The 24,577-nt window shown below is 47.5% G+C and overlaps 1 protein-coding gene across 2 annotated transcripts in view; it reads right to left on the minus strand.

Moving 5' to 3' along the window:
* LOC120305742 (hydroperoxide isomerase ALOXE3-like) overlaps window positions 1-24,577 on the minus strand; it is a 39,595-nt gene that overhangs the window by 4,120 nt on the left and 10,898 nt on the right. Inside the window, exons 2-15 of one of the 2 annotated variants that reach the window (XM_039337998.1) lie at window positions 23,243-23,388; window positions 22,825-23,002; window positions 20,078-20,282; window positions 18,046-18,127; window positions 14,167-14,289; window positions 12,804-12,907; window positions 11,942-12,114; window positions 9,815-9,958; window positions 7,010-7,213; window positions 6,812-6,898; window positions 4,832-5,001; window positions 3,944-4,065; window positions 3,483-3,583; window positions 581-751 (exon numbers count right to left, since the gene is read on the minus strand). In XM_039337998.1, coding sequence (XP_039193932.1) covers window positions 581-751; window positions 3,483-3,583; window positions 3,944-4,065; window positions 4,832-5,001; window positions 6,812-6,898; window positions 7,010-7,213; window positions 9,815-9,958; window positions 11,942-12,114; window positions 12,804-12,907; window positions 14,167-14,289; window positions 18,046-18,127; window positions 20,078-20,282; window positions 22,825-23,001 — 1,863 coding nt within the window. In that variant the 5' untranslated portion in view covers window position 23,002; window positions 23,243-23,388. Of the gene's footprint in view, window positions 1-580; window positions 752-3,482; window positions 3,584-3,943; window positions 4,066-4,831; window positions 5,002-6,811; window positions 6,899-7,009; window positions 7,214-9,814; window positions 9,959-11,941; window positions 12,115-12,803; window positions 12,908-14,166; window positions 14,290-18,045; window positions 18,128-20,077; window positions 20,283-22,824; window positions 23,006-23,242; window positions 23,389-24,577 lie in introns of both variants that reach the window. The other variant, XM_039337997.1, reaches the window with a different exon arrangement.

Below are 24,577 nucleotides of genomic sequence, written 5' to 3' on the forward strand. Positions count from 1 at the left end.
GAAAGAAAGAAATTAAGAAAGGAGAGAGAAAGAAAGAAAGAAAGGAGAAAAAAGAAAAAAATGAAAGAAAGAATGAAAAAAAGAAATAGAAAAAGAAAACAAAAGACAGAAAACAGGAAAGGAAACAAGAAAAAAAGAAAGAAAACAAAGAAGGAAAGAAAAGAAGACAGAAGAGAGGAGGAGAGGAAGAAAGAAAGAATGAAAGAAAGAATGAAAGAGAGAGAGAGAGAAAGGAAGGAAGGGACAAAAGGAAGGAAAGGGAAAGAAAGGAAGAAAGAAAGAAAAGAGAAAGGAGAAAAAAGAAAATAAAAGAAAGAAAACAAAAGAGAGAAGAAAAAAAGAAATTAAGAAAGAAGAGAGAAAGAAAAAGAAAGAAAGAAAAGAAAGAAAGGAGAAAAAAGAAAGAATGAAAGAAAGAACGAAAAAAAGAAATAGAAAAAGAAAACAGACAGAAAACAAGGAAGGAAACAAGAAAAAAAGAAAGAAAACAAAGAAGGAAAGAAAGAAAGAAAGAGGGAGGGAGGGAAGGAAAGAAGGAGGGAAGGAAGAAAGGAGAGGGAAAAAGGAGGAGGAGGCTCACCATGTCCAGGCTCTCGTTCCGCAGCACCCAGAGGACGGAGAGCACCTCGCTAGTCACGTTCATCTCCGGGATGGTGTCCAGGAATTCCTGCAGGGTGATGGGGGTCTTCGCCTGGGGAGGGGGCTTCCTCATGGACGAAGGCAGGTTGGGCATGAAGGCCCCCATCTCAAACTTCCGCCCGGAGAGGAGGAGGAGAAGAAGAGCGTGAGAAGGAAGGGAGAAACGTCTGGCCCGCCATTTCATCCCGCTTGATTTTCCACGTGCAGGAAAATTAAGATTAAAAAAACGCCCAGCAAGGAAATACTGTGCAGGGAATCCTCGACTTACGATGGTTTCACTTAGCGACTCGCCAAAGTCACCAGGGAGCGTTTCTCAGGCTTACGACCGTCGCAGCCTCTCCCACCATCCACGGGATCGGAATCTGGACGCTTGGCCACTGACTCGTATTTATGACGGTCGTATTTATGACGGGATTCCCCCCCCTTTTGGCAGCCTTCCGACACAAGCAGATCCACTTAATGGCCGTCCGACTAACTGAACGCCTGCAGGGATTCCCTTAGCGACTCGAAAGGCCATTGAGTGGGGCAAAACTCCCTCATCCATTGTCTCGCTTAGCGACGGAGGTTTCAGGCTGGGCTGTGGTGGTGAGTTGGGGGCGAGCTGAAGGTGGACCAAACCCGGGTTTTATTCCAGGCCGTCCTCGGAACGAGTCGAAAAGCTCAAAAACGTCCATGCTTATTGGTTGGACAATATTGGAAGAAAGATTCCTTGTCTACTGTCGAAGAATGGTTACTTAATTTAAAGTTTCTAATCTAGCAGAAATGGCTCAAATTTCTGCTTATTTGAAGGATCACTCACAAGAAAGATACATCTCGGTTTGGAGAAGAGGGATAAATTTTGTACAGAATAAATATGGGATTAGAAAGTATTACTTAGTTTTTGAATCACTTAAAGTTTAAAATGGGCATTATTTATATTGTTAATTATGTTTTTGTTTGAAATCTTCCTTTTGTATTTGAGTTAAAGCATTATAGGGTTTTTTTTCTTCTTCTTCTTTTGTATAGTTGGATAAGTTTTCTTAGAATTTGTTTGTTTATTTCTTTTTTTAAACCCTGTAATCAGCTCTGGGAAGTAAGGGGGGAGGGTATGGGACGGGGGAGGTGGGGGGGGATTTCATATTGTATTGTATCAAAATTTGTATAAAACTTTTCAATTAAAAAAAAAAAACACGTCCATGCACGAATTAAAATAGACGAGCGGGAAAATGGAAGGAAAGGAGAAGAAAGACAGGAAGAGAAAGCAATTTCTTGGGAGGACCCAAAACAGCTGCGCAGAAGAAGTTCCCGCCTGCCGGATTATATTGACGTGGTGGGGGAAAAGGGGTGTGTGTTTCCACAGGATTGGGTCAAAAAAGTCAAAATGGCACGTTAGAACTTGAAGGATTCAACATTTTAGAATAGATGACTGATTTTTAATCGAGTGCCGACTACCATCTTGATGATACAATTACTTTTCCTGATTTCCTGATTTTTCATTGGTTACTTTTGATTGTCAGGAGTATTTTTTTTTTTTTTAGATCTTATCGGTAGTGTTTACTTAATAGATCGACGTATTTGTTTACTAATTGTTTTTAATATGTTCCAGTTTAAGCTTTGTTAAAAGTGATTGAATATGATATTTACTCATTATTATGAACTGGATGGTGGCTTGTTTGTTGAAATATGTGATTGTACTTATCCTTATTTTACCCTAATGTCTTATTTCCTTCCCCTCCCCCTTTCCATTTACCCCTCCCTTTACCATACCTGTATTGTTCCTACTTTTCCTTACCTATATAAATTTAATAAAATTTTGTTAAAAAAAACAAAAGTCAAGATGGCGGCCATCACAGGGCCATGGAAGGGAGGGAGGGAAGAATTGGGAATAAGAAAAGAGAGAGGGATGAAGGAAGGAAGGAAATGGGAGGGAGGGAAGAAGAGAGAGAGGAAGTAGATGGGAAAGGGAGGGAGGGAGAGGAAGGGAGGGAGGAAGGAAGGAAATAAAGAAGGAATAAGAAAGGACAGAGGGACAGGAAGGGAAGAAGTGGGAGGGAGGAAGTAGATGGGAGGGGAAGGAAGGAAGGAAGGGGGGTGGTCAAAAAAGTCAAGATGGCATCCGTCACAGGGCCATGGAAGGAGGGGAGGAAGGGAGAGAGAGAGGGAGGGAGGGAGGAAGGAAGGAAGGAAGGAAGGAAGGAGATTGGAATAAGAAGGGAGGGAGGGATGAAGGAAGGAAGGAAATGGGAGGGAGGGAAGAAGAGAGAGAGGAAGTAGATGGGAAAGGGAGGGAGGGAGAGGAAGGGAGGGAGGAAGGAAGGAAATAAAGAAGGAATAAGAAAGGACAGAGGGACAGGAAGGGAAGAAGTGGGAGGGAGGAAGTAGATGGGAGGGGAAGGAAGGAAGGAAGGGGGGTGGTCAAAAAAGTCAAGATGGCATCCGTCACAGGGCCATGGAAGGAGGGGAGGAAGGGAGAGAGGGAGGGAGGGAGGAAGGAAGGAAGGAGATTGGAATAAGAAGGGAGGGAGGAAGAGAGGAAGGAAGGAAGGAAGGAAGGAAGGAAGGAAGGAAGGAAGGAGATTGGAATAAGAAGGGAGGGAGAAACGGAGGGAGAAAGGAATAAGAAGGGAGGGAGGAAGAGAGAAAGGAAGGAAGGAAGGAATGAAGAAAGGAAGGAGATTGGAATAAGGGAGGGAGGAAGAGAGGAAGGAAGGAAGGAAGGAAGGAAGGAAGGAAGGAAGGAAGGAAGGAAGGAAGGAAGGAAGGAAGGGAGAATTGACGGATGGAAAACTCCAGGGTCACCTGGTCCTGCTGGCGACCAGCCCCCTTCCCCCCCTCCTGGGAAGACCCCGAGGAGCCTCACCCACCTGCCCTCCGTTGACGGCCTCGTGGTGAGCGGAGCAGGAGAAGACGATCATGGTCAGGTACTTGATGAGCTCCGGGACGGAGTGCAGGGCGGAAGGGACGCCTGGAGGGAAAGGGGGAGGGTTGGGCCCAGCTGAGATTCCCCAGAGGAAAAAGGGAAGGGAGACCAAGCCATGATGCGGAGGGAGTCCCATGGTCACGTGATCCAAAGTCGAGGAGGAAGCCTGCTTCACTTAACGACTGACCGATTCTCCTAACTGCTGCAGTGTTTCGCTTAACGACCGTGGGGGGGGGAAAGGTCCTAACATGGCACAAAACTCACTGGATCCGTTTTTTGGCGCTGCTGCAACTCGGAACGGTCGCTAAAGGAACGGAGGAAAGCCCAGGACTGCCTGTATTGTACAGGGTGGAAAGGAGGCCACCAGGAAAGGGTGGGACCAAACTTCCCAAGAGTGGGATGTACCTGAGGTCTCTCTGCTCAGGAAGCCTTTGGCGAAGATCTCGGCCACCCAGGACTGCAGCTCACCATCTCCCTGCACCTCGGAGTCGCTCTTGTAGTAGAGTCCCACGATGCCCGAGACGAAGCTGCGGGGAGGGAGGAAGAGGAAGAGGAGGGTCTGTCCCAGCCAAGGGGGCTGAGCTGCTGGCTCCTTTTCCCCACCCAAGCAGTAGGGAAGGTTAGGGGGGAGGGGTCCCTGAGCCAACTAGTGCTAGAAGGGAGGGGGGTTGCGTGAGGAGGAGGAGGAGGAGGAGGAGGAGGAATGTGGGGTCCTTGGTGCTCTCTGAGCCGCATGGTTTCCCTTTAGACGTCTCATGACCCAACTTGCTTACATCATCAGTGCTACAAGGGAGGAGGAGGAGGAGGAGGAGGAGGAAGAGGAGGAGGAGGAAGAGGAGGAGGGGGGGAGGAGGAGGAGGAGAACTGTGAGGTCCTTGGTGCTCTCTGAGCTGGGTGGTTTTCTTGCAGACGTCTCATGACCCAACTAGATGTCATCAGTGCTAGAAGGGGGTGGAGTTTCTTCTCTTTTATATACAAGCTTGATGGTGACCATCAGCCCTGATGATGTTCCCTAGTTGGGTCATGAAACGTCTGCAAGAAAACAGCCAAGCTCAGAGACGGCCAAGGACCCCTCATTTCAACCTTGAGAGCCTCCAGACGCAGCGAGGGGGCCGAAACCCCTGGCTCCAAACCTCTTGTGCGAGACTCGAATCCAGCACCCTTGCAACCCCACATTAATCAGGTTAAACTATGATGGTGGAGGATCCTGGCTGGTTTGTAGCCCCTTCCCCACGGCCCTTCCCCAGTTGAGGATGACCTGAAGGTGGAGAAGGTTTGGCCAAGCTCCTTCACCTCTGGATGGCCTCCCAGATCTTCAAGCCATCGTCCCTGTAGTAGTACTGGAGGAGGCAGCCCACCCCCCGGGCTTCGATGTCATCCGGAAGGCAAAGCTGCGTGTAGGTCATTTCCGCCAGGCCTCTCTGGAGAACCACCGCTAGTCCCTGGTGCCCGGTGGCAACGGCCTGTGAAAAGAAAGCAGAGTAGCAGAGTTGGGAGGGATCATTTGAGGTCCTCTAGTCCAGCCCCCTGCTTAAGCAGGTGACCCTAGTCCATTCCAGACAAACAGCTGTCCAGACTCTTCTTAAAGACCTCCAGTGTTGGAGCACCCGCAACTTCTGGTGGCAGGTGGTTCCGCTGATTAACGGTGCCAACTGACAGGAAATTTCTACTCAGTTCCAGGTTGCTTCTCTCCTTGATTGGTTTCCATCCGTTGCTTCTTGTCTTTGCCTTCAGGCGCTTTGGAGAAGAGCTTGACTCCCTCTTTTGTGGGGCAGCCCCTCAATTATTGGAATATTGCTATGTCACCCCTAGTCCGTCCTTCCTTCCTTCCTTCCTTCCTTCCTTCCTTCCTTCCTTCTTTCTTTCTTTCTTCTCTCTTTTTCTTCTCTTTTCTTTTTCTTTCTTTCTTTTTTCTTTCTTTATTTCCTCTCTCTTTTCTTTTCTTCCTTCCTTCCTTCCTTCCTTCCTTCCTTCCTTCCTTTCTTTCTTTCTTTCTTTCTTTCACTAGACATACCCAATTCCTGCCACAGTTCTTCATATCTTTTAGCCTCCAGCTCCCTCATCATCTTTGTTGCTTTTCTCTGCACTCAACATCTGTTTTATATCGTGGTGACGAAAACTGGATAATAATAATAATAATAATAACAACAACAACAACAACAATAATAATAATAGAGTTGGAAGGGACCCTGGAGGTCTTCTAGTCCAACCCCCTGCTCTGTTAAACAGACTAGGATTGTGTTGGCTTTTTGAGCTGCTGCCGCACCTGGCTGGCTCATATTTCCGGATGATCACATTTTTTTTATTACATTTTGATATTTCATATCAAAGAAGAAAGCCAGAAATATCCCAGGTGGGTCAGAAAAGGGAAAATGAAGCCTTATCATCCAAACTCTAAGAAAGCAGAAGTTAAGGAAGCAGAAAAGGAATGGGGGGAGGCTTCGTGGTGGCCACCATGTTGACTTTTTTGACCTACTGCCTGTGGACCAGCTTGAGGAGGGTCCGGTCGAAAGAGACAGGTGACATTCCCACTGACAGGCTGTCCATTTCCTCCCTTTCATCTTCCTTGTAGCTCCTCCATCCATACTACTACTACTAATAATAATAATCAAGTTGGAAGGGACCTTGGAGGTCATTTAGTCCAACCCCCTGCTCAGGGAGGAAATCCTGTAGTACCATTTCGGACAAATGGCTGTCCAGTCTCTTCTTAAAAACTTCCAGGGAGGGAGGGAGGGAGGGAGGAAGGAAGGAAGAATAAGACTCGGAAGGGACCTTGGAGGTTATCTAGTCCAACCTCGTGCTCAGGCAGGAAACCCTATACAAGGTCTCCTTTTTTTTAGCGACCAACAGCACTGAAAATGGTGACTTATGACCAGTCCTCACCCTTACGACCGTCACAACGCCCGCCCACCCACCCCACGGCCAGGTGATCCAAATTTGGACACTTGGTGAACAGCATGCATTTATGGCGGCTGTAGCAAGCCGGGGGATCCGTGATCGCGGTTTGGGAGCTTCCCAGCCAACAAAGTCAGTGTGTGGGGAGGGGGAGGACTGGATTCACTTAACAACCACAGGGTTCACTTAACGACAGCAATAATTTGTTGAACAGCCACGGCACAAGAAAGGGTGTCCGATTGAGTGCAACTCACCAAACCAGCTCTTGCTTATCAATGGAAATGCTGGCTTGTAAGTCGAGGACTACCGATGTTGGGTCCTGCAGGATTAACTCGGCCCCTTTTTCCACCGAGTCCATCATGCTGAGCCCAGTTTTACCTGATCGTAGATGCCACCTCGGCTGATGAGGAAGGACCTCGCCAACACATCGACGTAGATGGAATAACACATGTGGGGGATCAGAAGCTGGAGCAGGGAAGGAGGAAGAAAACCGTGGTTACTTGAGCTACCCACCATTGGGGGGACCTGCTCTTCTGCCGAGCGTCGCCTCCACCCAGCCCGCCTCAGGACTCCCACCTTGTACAAGGGGTGGCACATGGGGAGGGTCCTCAGGGTGGCCATCGCGAAGACCTCGGACAGCATGTGGCTGCGCAGCAGGTGGGCGATGTCCTCGTGGGTGTGGAAGTCGGCGTTTCGCACCCAGGTCTTGGCTAAGGTCCACAGCCACTCATCGTCGGTGGGTAGGAAGATGGGACTCTGAGGACCAGGATGCTGGCTGAGCTGAGGGGGAGACGGGAGGAAGAGGTTGGGACCGGCTGAGGGACAAAGCGGGACATTCAGCTTGGAGAAGACCTCTGCTCCCAGATGGAGAACCGGCCTGACTCAGAGGGAGCCCGTTTCCCTTAGCGGCTGCTCCAAGCGGCCACGGCACTGAGAAAAAAAGGTGACTTACGGCCAGTCCTCGTACTTACAACCGGTCCATACACTTATGACTGCACTTATAATCAGTCCTCAGATGAGCAGTCCATGCACATAATAATAGCATTCCACGGCAAATAGGTGGGCGTGGAATGCTACAAGTACATCAGATGGTTGAAGAAGAAAAAATGGCTTTGGAAGAATATCTGAAGAACAATGATGAAGATGCACTGAAATTAGTATATCAGGAAGGCTTACTAACTACTGGAGAGACCAAACTGGCCTACAAGAAAGACCAAATGAAGAACAGAATAGAGGCATGGGAAGACAAAGCACTACATGGCCAATACATAAAAAAATAGCTGGGAAAGCAGATAATAATAAAACCTGGCAATGGCTAAGAGCAGGAAAATTGAAGAAAGAGACCGAGGGACTAATTCTGGCTGCACAAGACCAAGCCTTAAGGACAAATGCATACAAAGTCAAAATTGAGAAGACAGCAACAGACAGTAAGTGCCGCCTATGCAAAGAAGCTGAAGAAACAGTGGACCACTTGGTAAGCTGTTGCAAGAAGATTGCACAGACTGATTACAAGCAGCGGCATGACAAAGTAGCAACAATGGTGCATTGGAAGATCTGCAAAAAATATCATTTGCCTGTAAGCAAAAACTGGTGGGATCATAAAATAGAGAAAGTCATAGAAAATGATAAAATTAAACTGCTCTGGGACTTCAGAATTCAAACAGACAAGCACCTGCAACATAACACCCCAGACTTAACAATTGTCGATAAGAAAGACAAAAAAGTCTGGATAGTGGACGTGGCAGTGCCTGAGAGATAGCAGAATAGAAGAAAAAGAACTGGAGAAGATATCAAAATACAAAGACCTACAAATAGAAATAGAAGACTGTGGCAAAAGCAAGCAAGGGTAGTACAAATAGTCATAGGCTCCTTGGGTGCAATCCCAAAACAACTGGAGCACCACTTGAACACCATTGGCATTGACAAATTCGCTATTAGTCAATTGCAAAAGGCGGCCTTATTAGGAACTGCTTCCATCCTGCGACGATATCTGTAATATCATCAAACATCCACATCTGCCTATCCCAGGTCCTGGGTAAGGACTCGATAGGTAGACAAAGTGCCAAGTCCAGTCTGAACATCTGGCTGACTGTGCGATGATTGATAATAATAATAATAATAATAAAGTTGGAAGGGACCTTGGAGGTCATGTAGTCCAACCCCCTGCTCAGGCAGGAAACCGTATACCATTTCGGACAAACGGCTCTTCTTAAAAACTTCCAGTGTTGGAGCATCCACCGCTTCTGGAGGCAGGTGGTTCCACTGGTTAATTGTTCTAACTGTCAGAAAGTACACTTATGACAGGTCCTCGTATTTACAACCAGTCCTCGCACTGAGGAGAGGTCCTCACATGTATGGCCGGTCCTCACACTTACAACCAGTCCGCCCACTTACAGCCGGTCCTCACACTTATGGCCAGTCCTCGCACTTACGATCGGTCCTCGCACTTACGATCGGTCCACGCACTTACGGCCGGTCCTCACACTTAGGATCAGTCTTCACACTTACAACCGGTCCTCATGCACGCACTTGCCATCGGTCCTCGCAGTTACGACCATCAAAGCTTCGCTACAGTTATGTGATCAAAATCCGGTTACTTGAATTTATGATGGTTACAACATGCCAGGTTCACACGATCCTCTTCTGCACCAGTCTGACCAGCAAAATCAACGGGGGGGGGGGTGCGCCTTGGTCCAATGGTTAGATTTCAAATGCCTGGCAAAGGGCCGTGTATTTATACACTCACAATTGCCACCTTCCTGGCCATCAGTGAAAAAAGCCAGCCTCGCTTAACGGCCATGCAATTCGTCAAACAATGGCATTTGCTTAACCACTTTTGCAAGGAAAGTCGTGGAGTTGGGCCTGGCTTGCGTAACAACTGCCTTGCTTAGCGACGGAAATGCTGATGCCCTCCCAACTGTGGTCGTAAATTGAGGACTCCCTCTATTGGCAGGAGGGACTCTGGGGGGGTCCTGCCCAGGATTCCTTTACCCAGGGGTCTTCAGACTTGGCCCTTTGAGGACTTGTGGACTTCAACTCCCAGAATTCCTCAGCCAGGCACCCTGGCTGAAGAATTCTGGGAGTTGAAGTCCACAAGGCCTCAAAGGGTAATAGACTTGTGGACTTCAACTCCCAGAATTCCTCAGCCAGCCTGAGGGAACTATGACCCTTTTATGACTCGTAGACTTCAACTCCCAGAATTCCTCAGCCAGCGTGAGGGAACTGTGGCCCTTTGATGACTCATGGACCTCAATTCCCAGAATTCCTCAGCCAGCGTGAGGGAACTAGGGCCCTTTGATGACTCGTGGACTTCAACTCCCAGAATTCCTCAGGCAGGCACCTGCCTTTACCTGATGGGGTCTTTAAAAATGATGGACGTACCTGGATAGCCAGAGGGAGAAGTTCTCCGCTGGGTTTTTGATGGAGCAGACAGATAGGAGCAGCAATATATTGCATCTGGTTGTTTAATAAAGTAGTGGGGACGTTCTCGAGGACCTTGTAGTCCACCAAGTAGATGGTTCCTTTCTATAAAAAAATGAATAAAAAATTAGCAGTATTCCAGTATTTGGGGGGCTGCCTCAAAAAGAGGGGGGTCAACTTATTCTCCAGAGCACCAGAAGGCAGGACGAGAAACAATGGCTGGAAACTCATCAAGGAGAGAAGCAACCTGGGATTAAGGAGAAGATTCCTGACAGTGAGGTCAATTAACCAGTGGAACAGCTGGCCACCAGAAATCGTGGGCGCTCCATCACTGGAGGTTTTCAAGAAGACGCTACATTCACTTGTCTGAGACAGTATAGGTTCTCCTGCTTGAACAGGGGGCTGGACTAGAAGACTTCTAAAGTCCCTTCCAGATTCTATTCTATTCTATTCTATTCTATTCTATTCTATTCTACTCTACTCTATTCTATTCTATTCCCATTTCATATTTTCTATTCTATTCTATTCTATTCTATTCTATTCTATTCTATTCTATTCTATTCTATTCTATTCTATTCTATTCTATTCTTATTCCATTCCATATTGTATACCATTCCATATTGTATTCTATTCTATTCTATTCTATTCTATTCTATTCTATTCTATTCTATTCTATTCTATTCTACTCTATTCTATTCTATTCTATTCCCATTTCATATTTTCTATTCTATTCTATTCTATTCTATTCTATTCTATTCTATTCTATTCTATTCTATTCTATTCCCATTTCATATATTCTATTCTATTCTATTCTATTCTATTCTATTCTATTCTATTCTATTCTATTCTATTCTATTCCTTGTTTTATTATTCTATTCTATTCTATTCTATCCTATTCCTTGTTTTATTATTCTATTCTATTCTATTCTGTTCTGTTCTGTTCTGTTCTGTTCTATTCTATTCACTCGAGTGGTGCAAATGAAGCATGGAGCCTTCTTGGAACTGCTGAAAGGACTGTGTTGTAGACTGGAGATAGAGGATGTGATTTGCACCACTCAGGTGACCCTGAGGACACAGGTAAACCTCAGGTGCCCTCAACAACCCTCTAAAAGGATGCAAATGACCAGCTGTCTGGCAGGATATAAATCCTTCCATGCCCCACCATCCAGTCAAAGCCGAAGAAGCTTCTGGGATGAGAAGCGAAACATCTTCAAAGGAAAAACAAAAAAAAAGTCTATTTGCCTCCTGAAAAAAAATAGCACCTTTTGGGGATAACAAATGGATCGGCACCTCGCTTATTGGGTTAAAAAAGAGGCACAAAAAGTGTTCTGTTTGTTTTGTTTGTTTCTATTCTATTCTATTCTATATTTTCTATTCTATATTTTCTATTCTATTCTATTCTATTAAAAAAGGTTTAAAAAGATGCACAAGAAAGTGTTTGGTTTGTTTCTGAGTGACATATCTCAAGAAAAAAAAGAAGGTGTTGTGAAAGTCGCACACAAAGAGCAGCACAGAGAATTCCTGGACTTACAACTGGGTGTTTTTTTTGTGTATGTGTGTGACCTTTTGAATTTGCAACGGGGTCGAAAAAAGGCGACTTAAAGTGACCCGTTTTTCACATTTACGGCCATCAGCATCCCCGTGGTCACCTGATGAGATTCTGGACGTTTGGCAACTGGTTCGTATTTATGATGGTCGCCCTGGCCCAGGTGTGTGTGTGTGTGTGTGTGTGTGTGTGTGTGTGTGTGTGTGTGTGTCACATGATCCCCTTTTGTGACCTCCTGACAGGCAAAGTCAATTGTCTGGCTTAGCAAAAGGAAGTTTGGGCTCAATTCTAGTCGTAAGGTGAGGACCAACTGGATCTGCGTCGTACTTATAAGCCATTTTCATCAGCCTTGGTTGACATGCTTGCTCAAGAGCTGCTCAGCATTTTAAAGATGGATTTGTTGACAGTGAGACGCGCACACACACACACACACACACACACACACACACACACCTACACACACCCAGGCACAACCTGCGGTGTGTATGTTTGTGTGTCTGTCCCTGAGCCTTAGAAGACCACCAGGGTGGGAAAAGAATCACCTCCAGTTCCTCCTGTAGGGTTGTCGTTTGTCCCAAAGTTCCTGCCACCATTTCCTGGGTCACGGGGAAGTTTTCCGGGATAGTGGTGCATTTCTGGATTTTCATGGGGTGGATTCCGTTCAGGAACTGGTACCCAAAGAAAGCATCGTCCTTCCAGTGCTTAAAGACGTACTCTGCAAAAAAAAAAAGGCCCAAGGGAGGGAGCCCAGGATGATGAAGGGTGTAGTACAACACGGCTAGGTTCCCAATCGGCAGATTCTCCTCCAATGGAGCTTTCCCCACAGAAAGAGCTGGTGTTTCTCACACTGGGCAATGGGTGGGTGGGCTTCAGCACCCACAATGTCCCAGCCAGCCTGCTTTAAGAGGGGTGGACTTCCACTCCCAGAATGCCCCAGCCAGCCTGCTTTAAGAGGGGTGGACTTCAGCTCCCAGAATCACCCAGCCAACCTGCTTTAAGAGGGGTGGACTTCCACTCCCAGAATGCCCCAGGCTGCATGCTTTAAGACGGGTGGACTTCCACTCCCAGAATGCCCCAGCCAGCCTGCTTTAAGAGGGGTGGACTTCAACTCCCAGAATGCCCCAGCCAGCCTGCTTTAAGAGGGGTGGACTTCAACTCCCACAATGCCCCAGCCAGCCTGCTTTAAGAGGGGTGGACTTCCACTCCCAGAATGCCCCAGGCTGCATGCTTTAAGACAGGTGGAATTCCACTCCCAGAATGCCCCAGCCAGCCTATTTTCAGACCTGCAGACGTCACACCTTCTGCCAGAGACAAGCTATACCTGGTTTGAGCAAAGTGGCGTTACCGGTTCTGGGGCAAGGAGTTGTGGGAGGTGTGAGTGTATCATTGTGTACCATCACTGACCTGAGACGGGATTGTGCTGGAACCAGAAGATTTTGCGGATGTCCTCCAGCTTCTCCCAAGAGTAAGGCCTGTCGAGGAAGCCCTTCATTTTGGCCTCAAAGCGGCTGACGGGGAGGAGAAGGAGGAGAAGAAGAAGAAGAAGAGACGGAGCGTTTGGTGGGAAGAAGCTCAAAAGGAAAGGAAGGAGGGAGAGCGACCCCTGGCGGACTTAGTTGGGAGACCTTCGGTGTCCGGTGGGATGGAGGGATGGGTGGATGGAAAGATGGATGAGTGGATGGGTGGGTGGATGGAAAGATGGAGGGATGGAGGATGAAAAGTGGATGGATGGATGGATGGATGGATGGATGGATGGATGGATGGATGGATTGATAGGTGGATGGGTGGATGGCGGGAGGAAGGGAGGGATGGGTGGATAGATATATATACACTTTCAGGGACCTCATGGTTTTGCATGTCTGGCTATAATCTTATCCATCCATCTAGCTATATCTGTCTGTTTCTATATCTATCCATCCATCTCTCTGTCTCTGTGTGTGTGTGTGTGTGTATCTATCATCTAATCTATGTATCTACATCAATATATCATATCTCTCTCTCTTTCTGTCTATCTATCTATCTATCTATCTATCTATCTATCTATCTGTCTGTCTGTCTGTCTGTCTGTCTGTCTGTCTGTCTGTCTGTCAGTCTCTCCGTCTGTCTGTCTCTCTGTATCTATCATCTATCATCTAATCTATGTATCTACATCAATATATCGTATCTCTCTATCTATCTATCTACCCACCCATCAATCCATCCATCCATCCATCCCTATCTCTCTCTCTCTCTCTCTCTCCATCCATCCTCTTTATCCATCAATTCTCTCTATCTATCTACCCATCCATCCATCCATCTACCCCTATCTATCTATCTGTCTGTCTGTCTGTCTGTCTGTCTGCCTGCCTGCCTGCCTGCCTGCCCGTCCGTCCGTCCGTCCGTCCGTCCGTCCGTCCGTCCATCCATCCATCCATCCATCCATCCATCCATCCATCCATCTATCTATCTATCTATCTATCTATCTATCTATCTATCTATCTATCTATCCATATCTATCTATCTCCATCCATCCATCCATCCATCCATCCACCCTACTTATCCATCAATTCTCTCTCTCTCTCTCCCTCCCTAAGGACCCCCTGGAGAAGAACCCCTGAGGTGCTGGGCTTTTGCCTTCTGCAGGAGGCTCTCTCCCTCTCTCCAACCGCCCCTGGCATCTCTTAGTGGTCTCCCCTCCAGCTCTTCAGCAATCCTGCGTAGCTTCCCAGCCCACGGGACCCTTACTGGGGGGACTTGCTAGTAAAGCCCACCCACCCCGGACACTTACGAAGTCGCTGAACGTCCGAAAAAGGCCGTGGACTTAGGGATGGAGTACGTAATGTTGTCTTCAGTTCTGACAATTGATTCGACGTCAGAACACCAAGGTATACCGGGCAGGTATTCCTTCCACCTGTGTGCAGAGAAATTGTCCCTGTTTTAGATAAACTCCCAGAGTCCCCACCTCTTCAAATTGCCGACAAAGTGGACAACACACAGCTTGGTACATATATTTTGCGAGAACAATTGAGAGAGGATTCCTGCCTGAGCAGGGGGTTGGACTAGATGACCTCCAAGGTCCCTTCCAACTTTATTATTATTATTATTTATTACTTCAATAGAATAAAGCGCACTCTGCTTACTCCGGCGATGCTTTGGGGCAATAAACAGTGATCCACTACACCATCTTGACCCAGTGGCTTAGGGTGATGGGTCCTGTAGTCCCAGAACTTGGGAAGGCCCCAGACACTTGTCTGAAATGGTATAGGGTTTCCTGCCTGAGCAGAGGGTTGGACTAGATGAACTCCATTATTATTATTATTATTATTATTGTTCTTATTGTTATTTGTCTGAAATGGTATACGGTTTCCTGCCTGAGCAGGGGGTTGGACTAGATGACCTCCATTATTATTGTTGTTGTTGTTGTTGTTGTTGTTGTTTGTCTGAAATGGTATAGGGTTTCCTGCCTGAGCAGGGGGTTGGACTAGATGACCTCCATTATTATTATTGTTATTTTTGTTGTTGTTTGTCTGAAATGGTATAGGGTTTCCTGCCTGAGCAGGGGGCTGGACTAGATGACCTCCAAGGTCCCTCTCAACTTTATTATTATTATTATTATTATTATATTATTATTACCATTATTATTATTATTTATTCATTAGACACGTTTCATCCATAATCGCACAGTTTCGATGGCCAGGTCATGATATTTCGTAATTTTTTTTCTTCAACTCTGGCATCTTCTGATACAGCGATGTCAATCAGCTGTACGCTTTGGTTCTCTACAACTGCGATATCCGGCGTGTTGTGTTCCAAATGGCGATCTGTCTGTATTCGAAAGTCCCAGAAGATCTTCACCCTCTCATTCTCGACAACTTTTTCCACTCTAGGTTCCCATAACTTTTCGGACACAGGCAGGTCGTATTTTTTACGCAATGCCCAGTGGATTAATTTAGCAACTTGGTATAATAATGATGATGATAATGATAATAATAATAATAATTAAAGAAAGAGACCGAGGGACTAATTCTGGCTGCACAAGACCCAGCCTTAAGGACAAAGGCATATAAAGTCAAAATTGAGAAGACAGCAACAGACAGTAAGTGCTGCCTATGCAAAGAAGCTGAAGAAACAGTGGACCACTTGGTAAGCTGTTGCAAGAAGATTGCACAGACTGACTACAAGCAGCGGCATGACAAAGTAGCAACAATGGTGCATTGGAAGATCTGCAAAAAATATCATTTGCCTGTAAGCAAAAACTGGTGGGATCATAAAATAGAGAAAGTCATAGAAAAATGATAAAATTAAACTGCTCTGGGACTTCAGAATTCAAACAGACAAGCACCTGCAACATAACACCCCAGACTTAACAATTGTCGATAAGAAAGACAAAAAAGTCTGGAGAGTGGACGTGGCAGTGCCTGGAGACAGCAGAATAGAAGAGAAAGAACTGGAGAAGATAACAAAATATAAAGACCTACAAATAGAAATAGAAAGACTGTGGCAAAAGCAAGCAAGGGTAGTAATAGACTCCTTGGGTGCAATCCCAAAACAACTGGAGCACCACTTGAACACCATTGGCATTGACAAATTCGCTATTAGTCAATTGTAAAAGGCGGCCTTACTAGAAACTGCTTCCATCCTGCGACGATACCTGTAATACCATCAAACATCCACATCTGCCTATCCCAGGTCCTGGGTAAGAACTCGATAGGTAGACAAAATGCCAAATCCAGTCTGAACATCTGGTTGACTGTGCGATGATCGATAATAATAATAATAATAATAATAATAATAATAATAATAATAATAATAATAATAAAGTTGGAAGGGACCTTGGAGGTCATCTAGTCCAACCCCCTGCTCAGGCAGGTATCCCTATACCATTTCGGACAAATGGCTGTCCAGTCTCTTCTTAAAAACTTCCAGTGTTGGAGCATTCACCGCTTCTGGAGGCAGGTAGTTCCACTGGTTAATTGTTCTAACTGTCAGGAAATTCCTCCTTAGTTCCAGGTTGCTTCTCTCCTTGATGAGTTTCCATCCGTTGCTTCTTGTCCTGCCTTCAGGCGCTTTGGATATTGTTGTTGTTGTTGTTGTTGTTATTTAAGAAATACTATATATCAGGGCTTTTCAACCAGTGGTACGGGTACTACCTGTGGTACATTGGCACCTGGCAGGTGGTACGTGACCATCCTAGAAAAAGGGTAGCAGGGGAGGGGAATGAGCTGAACCGGTGGCAGCACTGCACAAGCCTGAGCGAGAGACGGCTGGAGCTGCAGGGCTGTCAGGGCTCAGCAGAAGCATCAGGATCAGCGCCAGGCTCCAGCTGGAGCTCAGCACTGATCCTGGAGCTTCTGCTGAGCCTTTAAAAAGCACCAATCAGTTGGAAAGCAGCACCGATCCTGGCACTTCCGCTGAGCCCAGAAGAAGCGCTGATCAGCTGGAACGTTGCAGCCTCTCCAGGGTCTTGTGATTGACATTCAGATGCTTGGCAACCGATTCATATTTATAACGGTCACAGTGTCCCAGGGTCATGTGAAGGGACCAAAAGCTGCTGCAACCACCCAGCAGACGGGGGGGGGGGGATAAAAACCAAACAGCCCCCCCCACCCCACTCCCGCTGCCAATCCTCAACAGAAATGCCTCACAACAATGGAAACCTCGGACAGGAGGAAGAGCGCCACTGAGCGGGCAGGCAGGTGTCTTGCTCGGCTGTGGCTTGGGGGGCACTTTTTTCAGGGCCATTGTAACTTTTAACAGTCACTAAGAGAACCATTGTAAGTCGAGGACTACCTGTACTTTATCACTTTTTTTCCTTTTGGGGGGGGTCATCAAATTATGGACACCTTGCTATGGTCCTCGGATGTTGCCATATCCTAAAAGTGGTACAGTGGGTGAAAAGGTTGAAAAGCCCTGCTCTCTATCCCTCTTGATCAAGACCGAGATCCTCATAGGTCTCCCTCTAAACTACAACTCCCAGCATCCTCTCCAATTGGTTGTATGGCAGCCGGGAGGAATCGTAGGAGTTAGAGCAGTGGTTCTCCACCTGTGGGTCAGGACCCCATTTGGGGTCGAACGACCATTTCACGGGGGTTGCCAAACAACGCAGTCTGCCATTTTTCCCCCCCTTTTCCTTAGCTGTGCTACTCCCTTTTATTCTCTTGGCTTTTGAAAGCCAATAGAACAGACTCTCTTGAATAGAGTTTAATTCTATTGGCTTTCAAAAGCCAATAGGAATTGTCCAGGCTGTCTCTTCCCTGCTGAGCCCGCCAAAAGTCCCATTCTGCAAACAGTGCTGCACCAGTAGAATAGTCCTTGACTTACGACCGGTTGAGTAGTCCTCGACTTACGACCGGTTGGGGGTCACGGCATTAAAAAGGTTGAGAACCACTGAGTTAGACTGATAGAGAGGAAGACTTGGAAGGGACCTTGGAGATCATCTAGTTGGGTTTTCACAACCTGGGCGTCTTTAACATGGGTGGGGGTGGGGGAGGGGACTTCAACTCCCAGAATGCCCCAGCCAGCAATGCTAGCTGGGGCATTCTGGGCGTTGAAGTCCACCCATTTCACATGGCCCAGATTGAGAAACTCTTTGCCTCAATGGGCCCAAAGGGGGATGCTGGAGTTTTAAAACGATGACTCCCAAGGCTCCACCATCTTCCTGACTCACCCATATGTGCGCTGTTGCAGCTGCAGCTCCTCCTGGCGATGCCTCTGCTGAAGAGGGTGAGTGTCGTCCGAAGGCTTGTGAGCTGTAGGGTTTAAAAAAAAAAAAAAGGCAGGGAATCAGGGAAAAGACCCACCTGGGCTCCTCTCCTTTGCCCAGACGCCCATCCCGGCTCCTGCGATTCCCGGCGAGTTTTCTTTAGCCAGTTTTATTGAAAAAGCAAGGGAGAGGTGGAAAGGAACTCCGGCGAAGGGACAGGTTCCCCTTTACAACCGATATGTCGGCACCTGTGCGAGGGGGGAGGCGGTTCCTGGTTTTCTTCCCACGCACCTTCCTAGCAGTCGACAAAGAGGCTGGTCTGTTCCCTGCTAAACCCTGAGAAGGGTGCGAAGGCAGGAGACGAAAGTAGGTAGGTCAAGGGTTGAATGGTGGGATCGTTGGTGCTCTCTGAGCTGGGTGGTTTTCTTGCAGACATTTCATGACCCAACTAGGGAATGTCATCAGTGATGGAAGGGAGAGGGGATTGTGGAGACAGGAGGAGGAGGAGGAGGAGGAGAAGGACTGTGGGGTCCTTGGTGCTCTCTGAACTGGGTGGTTTCCTTGCAGATGTTTCATGACACAGCTAGGGAACATAATCAGTGCTAAAAGGGAGGAGGAGGAGGAGGAAGAAGAGGAGGAGGAGGAGGAGGAGGAGGAGGGGAAGAGGAGGAGGAGGAGGAAGAGGAGGAGGAGGAAGAGGAGGAGAATGTGGTCCTTGTTATTCTCTAAGCTGGGTGGTTTTCTTCCAGACATTTTATGACCCAACTAGGGAACGTCATCAGTGATGGAAGGGAGAGGGGATTGTGGAAGGAGGAGGAGGAGGAGGAGGAGGAGGAGGAGGAGCAGGAGCAGGAGGAGGAGGAGGAGAAGCAGAATGGGGTCCTTGTTACTCTCTGAGCTGGGTGGTTTTCTTGCAGATGTTTCATGACCCAATGAGGGCAGGGCTTTTCAACTTTTTCACATTGTACCACTTTTAGGATATGGCAACATCCGAGGACCACCAGTCGCCTAGCAAGGGGTCCAATCACAAGAGCCTGGAGAGGCTGCAACATTCCAGCTGATTGGTGCTTCTTCTGGGCTCAGCGGAAGCGCCAGGATCAGTGCTGAGCTCCAGCTGATTTTATTTATGAGACTTATTTATTTATGAGACTTATATACCGCTTTAAGTGCAAGCACTCTCTAAGCGGTGTACACCAGTAAGCAATGTATATATATATATATTTACATTGCCCCCAACAATCTGGGTTCTCATTTTACCTACCCCGGAAGGATGAAAGGCTGAGTCAACCTTGAGCCGGTGAGATTTGAACCGCTGACCTGCTGAACACAGTCAGCTAAAGTGGCCTGCAGTACTGCACCCTAACTGCTGCGCCACCTCGGCTCATATATTGGCGCTTCTTCTGATCCTGGTGCCTCCGCTGAGCCCTGACAGCCCTGCAGCTCCAGCCGTCTCTCGCTCAGGCTTGTGCGGTGCTGCCCCCGGTTCAGGTCATTCCCCTCCCCTGCTACCCCTTTTCTAGGATGCTCGTGTACCACCTGCCAGGTGCCAATGGACCACAGGGGGTACCCGTACCACTGGTTAAAAAGCCCTGGACTAGGGAACATAAGCAGTGATGGAAGGGAGGGGGGATTGTGGAGACAGCAGCAGCAAGAGGAGGAGGAGGAAGAGGAGGAGGATGACTGTGGGGTCCTTGGTGCTCTCTGAGCTGGGTGGTGTTCTTGTAGACATCTCATGACCCAGCTAGGGAATGTCACCATTCCCACGCGTGCATCACCGGAGAGCCAGCCCCAGGCCCTTCTACCACTCACGATCTTCCCCAGTTGAGTCACCCTGTGGCCAGAAAGGTCCTAAAATGGGACAACACTCACTTAAGAACCGTCTTGCTTAGCAACAGAGACGTCGGGCTCCACGGTGGTCGTAAGTGGAGTGTGGGAGTGCCGAAGACCCACTCATCTCGCCCGAGGTCTGCTCCTCCGACCTAGCGTAGCTACTCACCTGTTCCTTCTCTGAAGGAGACGGTGCAGTAACCCTCGATCCACTGGTAGCAGGGGAAGCGGAAGAGCTCTCCTTGAGGACTGGTCACTTGGACCTTGCTGCAGTACCAGCTGCTCTCGGGGAAACAGGAATAGGGCTCCTTCTGCAGGCGGATCAGCAAGATGGGTCCCAAGTCCCGGTCGCATGGAATGTCCACCTCCGCCACCTGTTGGGGAAGCGAGGAGAGAGAGAGAGTCGGGATCCCCGGAGGAGGAGAAATGTGGTGGTGTTACGGGTGGTCCATGTTGCCCTGCCAGGTGTTCGGTCAACCTTGGTCCCTTGTGGACTTCCACTCCCAGAATTCCCCAGCCAGCCTCTTCCCTTCGCCCTTCGCTTTTCTCCTTTCCCCAGTTCCCTTTCCTCCTCCTCCTCTTCCTCCTCCTCCTCCTCCTCCTCCTCCTCTCCTAGCCCCTCCTGTCCCTGCCCCTCCTCCCCCTCTTCCTCCTCTCCCCCTCCCCCTCCTCCATTCCCATCCCCTCCTCCTCCTCCTCCACCTCTTCTTCCTCCTCCTCCTCCCCTAGCCCCTCCTGTCCCTGCCCCTCCTCCCCCTCTTCCTCCTCTCCCCCTCCCCCTCCTCCATTCCCATCCCCTCCTCCTCCTCCTCCACCTCTTCTTCCTCCTCCTCCTCCCCTAGCCCCTCCTGTCCCTGCCCCTCCTCCCCCTCTTCCTCCTCTCCTCCTCCCCCTCCTCCATTCCCATCCCCTCCTCCTCCTCCTCCACCTCTTCTTCCTCCTCCTCCTCCCCTAGCCCCTCCTGTCCCTGCCCCTCCTCCCCCTCTTCTTCTATCCCCCCTGCTCCTCCCCTCTTCCTTCCTCTCCCCCTCCTCCATTCCCATCCCTGTTCCCCCTCCCCTGCTCCTTCTCTATTTCCACCCCCTCCTCCCCCCACTTCCTCCCTCTCCCCCTCCCCCTCCTCCATTCCCATCCCCTCCTCCTCCTCCTCCACCTCTTCCTCCTCCTCCTCCTCCCCTAGCCCCTCCTGTCCCTGCCCCTCCCTCTCCTCTTCTTCCATCCCCCCTCCTCCTCCCCTCTTCCTCCCTCTCCCCCTCCTCCATTCCTATCCCTGTTCCCCCTCCCCTGCTCCTTCTCTATTTCCACCCCTCTTCCTCCCCCTCTTCCTCCTCCTCTTCTTCCTCCTCCCCCTGCTCCTTCTCCATTTCCATCCCCTCCTCCTCCTCCTCCTCCTCCACCTCTTCCTCCTCTGGGAGTTGAAGTCCACAAGTCTTAAAGGGGCCAAGGTTGGATACCCTGCTCTAGTAGATGAAGACTCCATCCCAACCTCCAGACCCCTCTTCCTCCCCCTCTTCCTCCTCTCCCCTCCCCCTCCTCCATTCCCCTCCTCCTCCTCCTCCTCCTCCTCCTCCACCCTCCTCCTCCTCCTCCCCTAGCCCCTCCTGTCCCTGCCCTTCCCTCTCCTCTTCCTCCTTTTCCATCCCCCTCCTCCTCCCCTTCCCCCTCCCCCTCCTCCTCCCCTTCCCCCTCCCCCTCCTCCTCCCCTCTTCCTCCCTCTCCCCTCCTCCATTCCCATCCCCTCCTCCACCTCTTCCTCCTCCTCTTCTTCCTCCTCTCCCTGCTCCTTCTCCATTTCCATCCCCTCCTCCTCCTCCTCCTCCACCTCTTCCTCCTCTGGGAGTTGAAGTCCACAAGTCTTAAAGGGGCCAAGGTTGGACACCCTACTCTAGTAGATGAAGGCTCCATCCCAACCTCCAGACATTCCAGCCTGTCTCTAGCAGCAGGCGCATCATCTCAAGAAGATTGAACCTGGTCCCCCTTCAGAAGATCGAACTTTAGGTTTGATAACCGAAAAGCTTTAATATGGGAACCCGCTTGGCACAGAAAGAAAGCTAGAGTCAGGTTTAAATGTGACCTAAAATGTTACTTGGTGGGTTAAAAAGGCCTTAGAGCAGTGTTTCTCAACCTTGACAATTTTAAGGCATGTGGACTTCAACTCCCAGAATTCCACAGCCAGCAATGCTGGCTGTGGAATTCTGGGAGTTGAAGTCCACATGCCTTAAAATTGTCAAGGTTGAGAAACACTGCCTTAGAGATTTTGTCTGATTTAATAATGTGGATGTGAATTTAGTCTTGTTGTAGTTGATAATTATTTGAGGGAGTAAACCTTCTAGGGGGTAAAAAAGACTTTATAGATGTAGATTGATGAAATGATAGAATATATGTTTAAAAATAGAAATGTATGTTTTGGACTTACATTATAATTTTAAATATGATAATTATGTTGTAATAGAGAGAGAGAGTTTGTCTGACTTAATTATGAACGAAGGATGGGAATTTCCTGATATTACAGTTGATAAGTCTTTGAAGGTGTAAACTTACACGATTATTTTAATAATGTAAGGACTTAACATTCATTTAAGGACTTACATTATTATTTTAAATAAGATAATTATGTTGTAACAGAGAGAGAGGAAGAGCTATTTGCGATAGGGAAAAAAAATCAGTCGCAATGAATAATCTATTATTAAGGATACCTGAAATCCCAACTATATATTTACTAAAATGTAATTGGAGAATGACGACGGTAATTAGTAAAGCTTAAAAACAGGATATAGATTATTATAGAAGACCTGCCAGGTCCTTTTCAATTCTGTTATTCTGTTACTCTGTCTCCCTCTGGACCGAAACCCATTCCAGGAGCTACGATACCATCTCCCAAACTTCCTTCTCTTGGGACTTGAACCCAAATCTTACCGATCCTAGAGAGCAGGTCATCCCAATCTGGTCCAGATACCTCTTGGGGCTTTCGCCGTTGGTGCCCACCAAGGTGATGGAGATCAAATCTGAAGTCCCCGTTGAAAGACCTTGCCCCGTTGTCACTTCAGCCATGTAGATCACCGTTGGGTTCTGAGAAGATCCGTTCTGATCCATCCTGCTGGTGGTGGGACAGAGAAGAAGGAAAGAAGCAGGTTGAGGAAGGATTGAGGAAGGATTGAGGAGGAGGAGGAGAAGAGAACTGCCTCAGAACTGGCTGTCCTCCCCTTATAAGTTACACCCAGATTCCTCCAAGTCAACTCAGAAGAAGGGCCATCCTCCTCCTCCTCCTCCTTCTTCTCCTCCTCCTCCTTCTCTCCAGTTTTTCCTCCTCCTCCTCTATTCTTCTTCCACAAACCTTGTCCCAGTAGCCTAACTGAGGTCCTTCCTTTCATTCCTTAGAGGAAAAATCTCCGGCATGGCGGAAAGAAAACTAGGTTGAGGTCTCCATGATGGGTCAGGACCTCAACGCATGAGCAGGAGATGTTGAAATAGGACGAAAACCTACAGGGTTGAAGCAAAATAAAGAGATGGATAGGGGAGGAAAGGAATATAAGCAGTCCTCAAGTTACAACTATTTGCTTGGTGACCGTTCGAAGCTACCACGGCACTGAAAACGTAACTTATGACCGTTTTCTTTTCACACTTACGACCATTGCAGCATCCCCAGGGTCAGGTGATCAAAATCCAGATGCTTGGTACATTCTTCATCCTTCCAATCTTGTGCAAATACAATTCTCAGTTAATCCACGTACGATTAACGCAGTCCTTCTCACAATTTCCTACAGCAGCACCTTAACCAAAAATAATTCTGGCTTAAAAATCTGTGTGTGTGTGTGTGTGTGTGTGTGTGTGTGTCTTTTAGTCGTTTTCTCTAACTGTATATGTATTCTTGACCAAAATCTTTCGGCTTTCAGGCACGTCCATTGAAGGGGATAGCAGGTGCCTGGTTTTGGTCTACATTTTCCAGCAATGGCTAGAGATATCTTTAAGCATTTTTGCTAACCTCAGAGGAGGAAGGTATAATGAAGAAAATTTTAGACGGTGCAGAAACGGACAGACTGACCCCGAAAATGAAAGACAAAGAAGATTCGGAAGACTTTAGAACATGGGGCACATTTTATCAATGGCTAGAAAAACGAGGTAGAGAGCTAAACACTGGAACCCAGACAATATGTTGCTGATAAAATATTCAGGATTGATGACTATAAAAAATGAATAAAATATCAAATGACAACATAAAAAAAATTCAGGTGCTTGGCAACACAGAAATGGAATTGAATTGAATCAAATCAAATCCTATTCTATTCTATTCTATTCTATTCTATTCTATTCTATTCTATTCTATTCTATTCTATTCTATTCTATTCTATTCTATTCTATCCTGTAATTCTATTCTATTCTATTCTATTCTATTCTATTCTATCCTGTAATTCTATTCTATTCTATTCTATTCTATCCTGTAATTCTATTCTATTCTATTCTATCCTGTAATTCTATTCTATCCTGTAATTCTATTCTATTCTATCCTGTAATTCTATTCTATCCTGTAATTCTATTCTATTCTATCCTGTAATTCTATTCTATTCTATTCTATTCTATTCTATTCTATCCTGTAATTCTATTCTATTCTATTCTATTCTATTCTATTCTATTCTATCCTGTAATTCTATTCTATTCTATTCTATTCTAT

This window comes from Crotalus tigris, unplaced genomic scaffold (assembly GCF_016545835.1).
Source record: "Crotalus tigris isolate CLP2741 ecotype Arizona unplaced genomic scaffold, ASM1654583v1 scf7180000017690.20705106771:4171800, whole genome shotgun sequence".
Lineage (NCBI taxonomy): Eukaryota > Metazoa > Chordata > Lepidosauria > Squamata > Viperidae > Crotalus > Crotalus tigris.